Raw genomic sequence first — 1,181 nt, 5'->3', positions numbered from 1 at the left:
CCTGGCTTTCCCCCCGATTTACGTGTAATTCCTTTAACTACAGTATAACGGGAGATTATTTATCTCCATCCACAGCAAGTGCAATGGATCACTGCGCTACAGATTATCTCACTGTTTTCTCCTGCCTGAGAAATTCCAAATCTGGTCATCCCCCGCGTCTGTGCTACTCGCTGACACATTGCATAAAATATCCAGGCCATCATTCCTGGACCTCAACAAGGTATTTTTAAAACGGCTACACAAAAGAAGGCAAGCACTAGGGGGATCAAATTAAAATATAAGGTAACGGATAATTACACCTAGAACTCTCTCTCTCTCTCTCTTTCTCTCCCCAACTTTGGTTGGAGATCTTAGCCACACCCAGCAAAATTCAAAACACTCATAAATATCTGACCTGTTACAATCACAACAGATCCATCCGTGATAACCTAGAGTGGTCATTTCCATGTAGCACACTGAAAGATGGGCGGTCACAGCAGCTGTGCTTAATTATCAAGATATATTTAACCACTTTCTCTCTAGGATCAGACATAGGTGTAACAGCTATAAGACAATTCTGCTCCCGGATCTATTGAAACACAGCTTCACAAAAGCAACACAATAATAAAAACTCAAAACGAAGCCACTGCCGACCACAACAAACTTCCTGACTTTATTCCTTCCCCTCTTAAAAGAAACCGACTCTATTTTTGCTACAAAAATTTACACCGTCCTCCCCACATATCCCTCCACTCTACACTCTGGAGTCATTCGGAAGTTGAAATGTACAAAGAATCACTTACTGTTCTGCATGTTGAATTGATAGAGCAGTATCCCACGTGGCTCGCTTATAGTGTTCTATTAGTAATAAAATATGCGTTAATCAGGGGAGGGTAGCACACACATTTAAATTGTAGATATGTTAATGTCTCAAAGGCTTATTTTGTTATATTCAGACGTTTTCTCCAATTAATTTAAAGGTTTAACTTTTTACAGCCCAAGGCAAAATAAATAAATAAAAATAACCTCCAAATATTTAAAAATTGCATGCAAGTGGTCTATTGCCTCAGATTGTTATTATTTTTTTAAATAATCCTTATTAACAGGTCTATTGCAGGAGGGGGGTGGGGAGAAGAAAAAAATCCGAAGTTATGTTTTTAAACTTGCCTGAAATCTGGGTGGACTGTCCTCTCATACAATTT

The 1,181-nt window shown here is 38.9% G+C and overlaps 1 protein-coding gene across 7 annotated transcripts in view; it reads right to left on the bottom strand.

The window, feature by feature from the left end:
- The window catches only part of PAX6 (paired box 6), an 18,188-nt gene extending 17,396 nt beyond the window's left edge, over positions 1-792 (bottom strand). For all 7 annotated transcript variants that reach the window (XM_024194932.1, XM_024194929.1, XM_024194931.1 and 4 more), the window contains exon 1: positions 783-792. In XM_024194932.1, coding sequence (XP_024050700.1) covers positions 783-792 — 10 coding nt within the window. The remainder of the gene's footprint in view (positions 1-782) is intronic.
- Positions 793-1,181: the final 389 nt, after the last annotated feature.

This window comes from Terrapene carolina, unplaced genomic scaffold, assembly GCF_002925995.2.
Source record: "Terrapene carolina triunguis isolate 2854851 unplaced genomic scaffold, T_m_triunguis-2.0 Scaffold96, whole genome shotgun sequence".
Classification (NCBI taxonomy): Eukaryota; Metazoa; Chordata; order Testudines; family Emydidae; genus Terrapene; species Terrapene triunguis.
The sequence above is the reverse complement of the archived record's forward strand: the minus strand, read 5'-3'. Positions and strand labels throughout refer to the sequence as shown.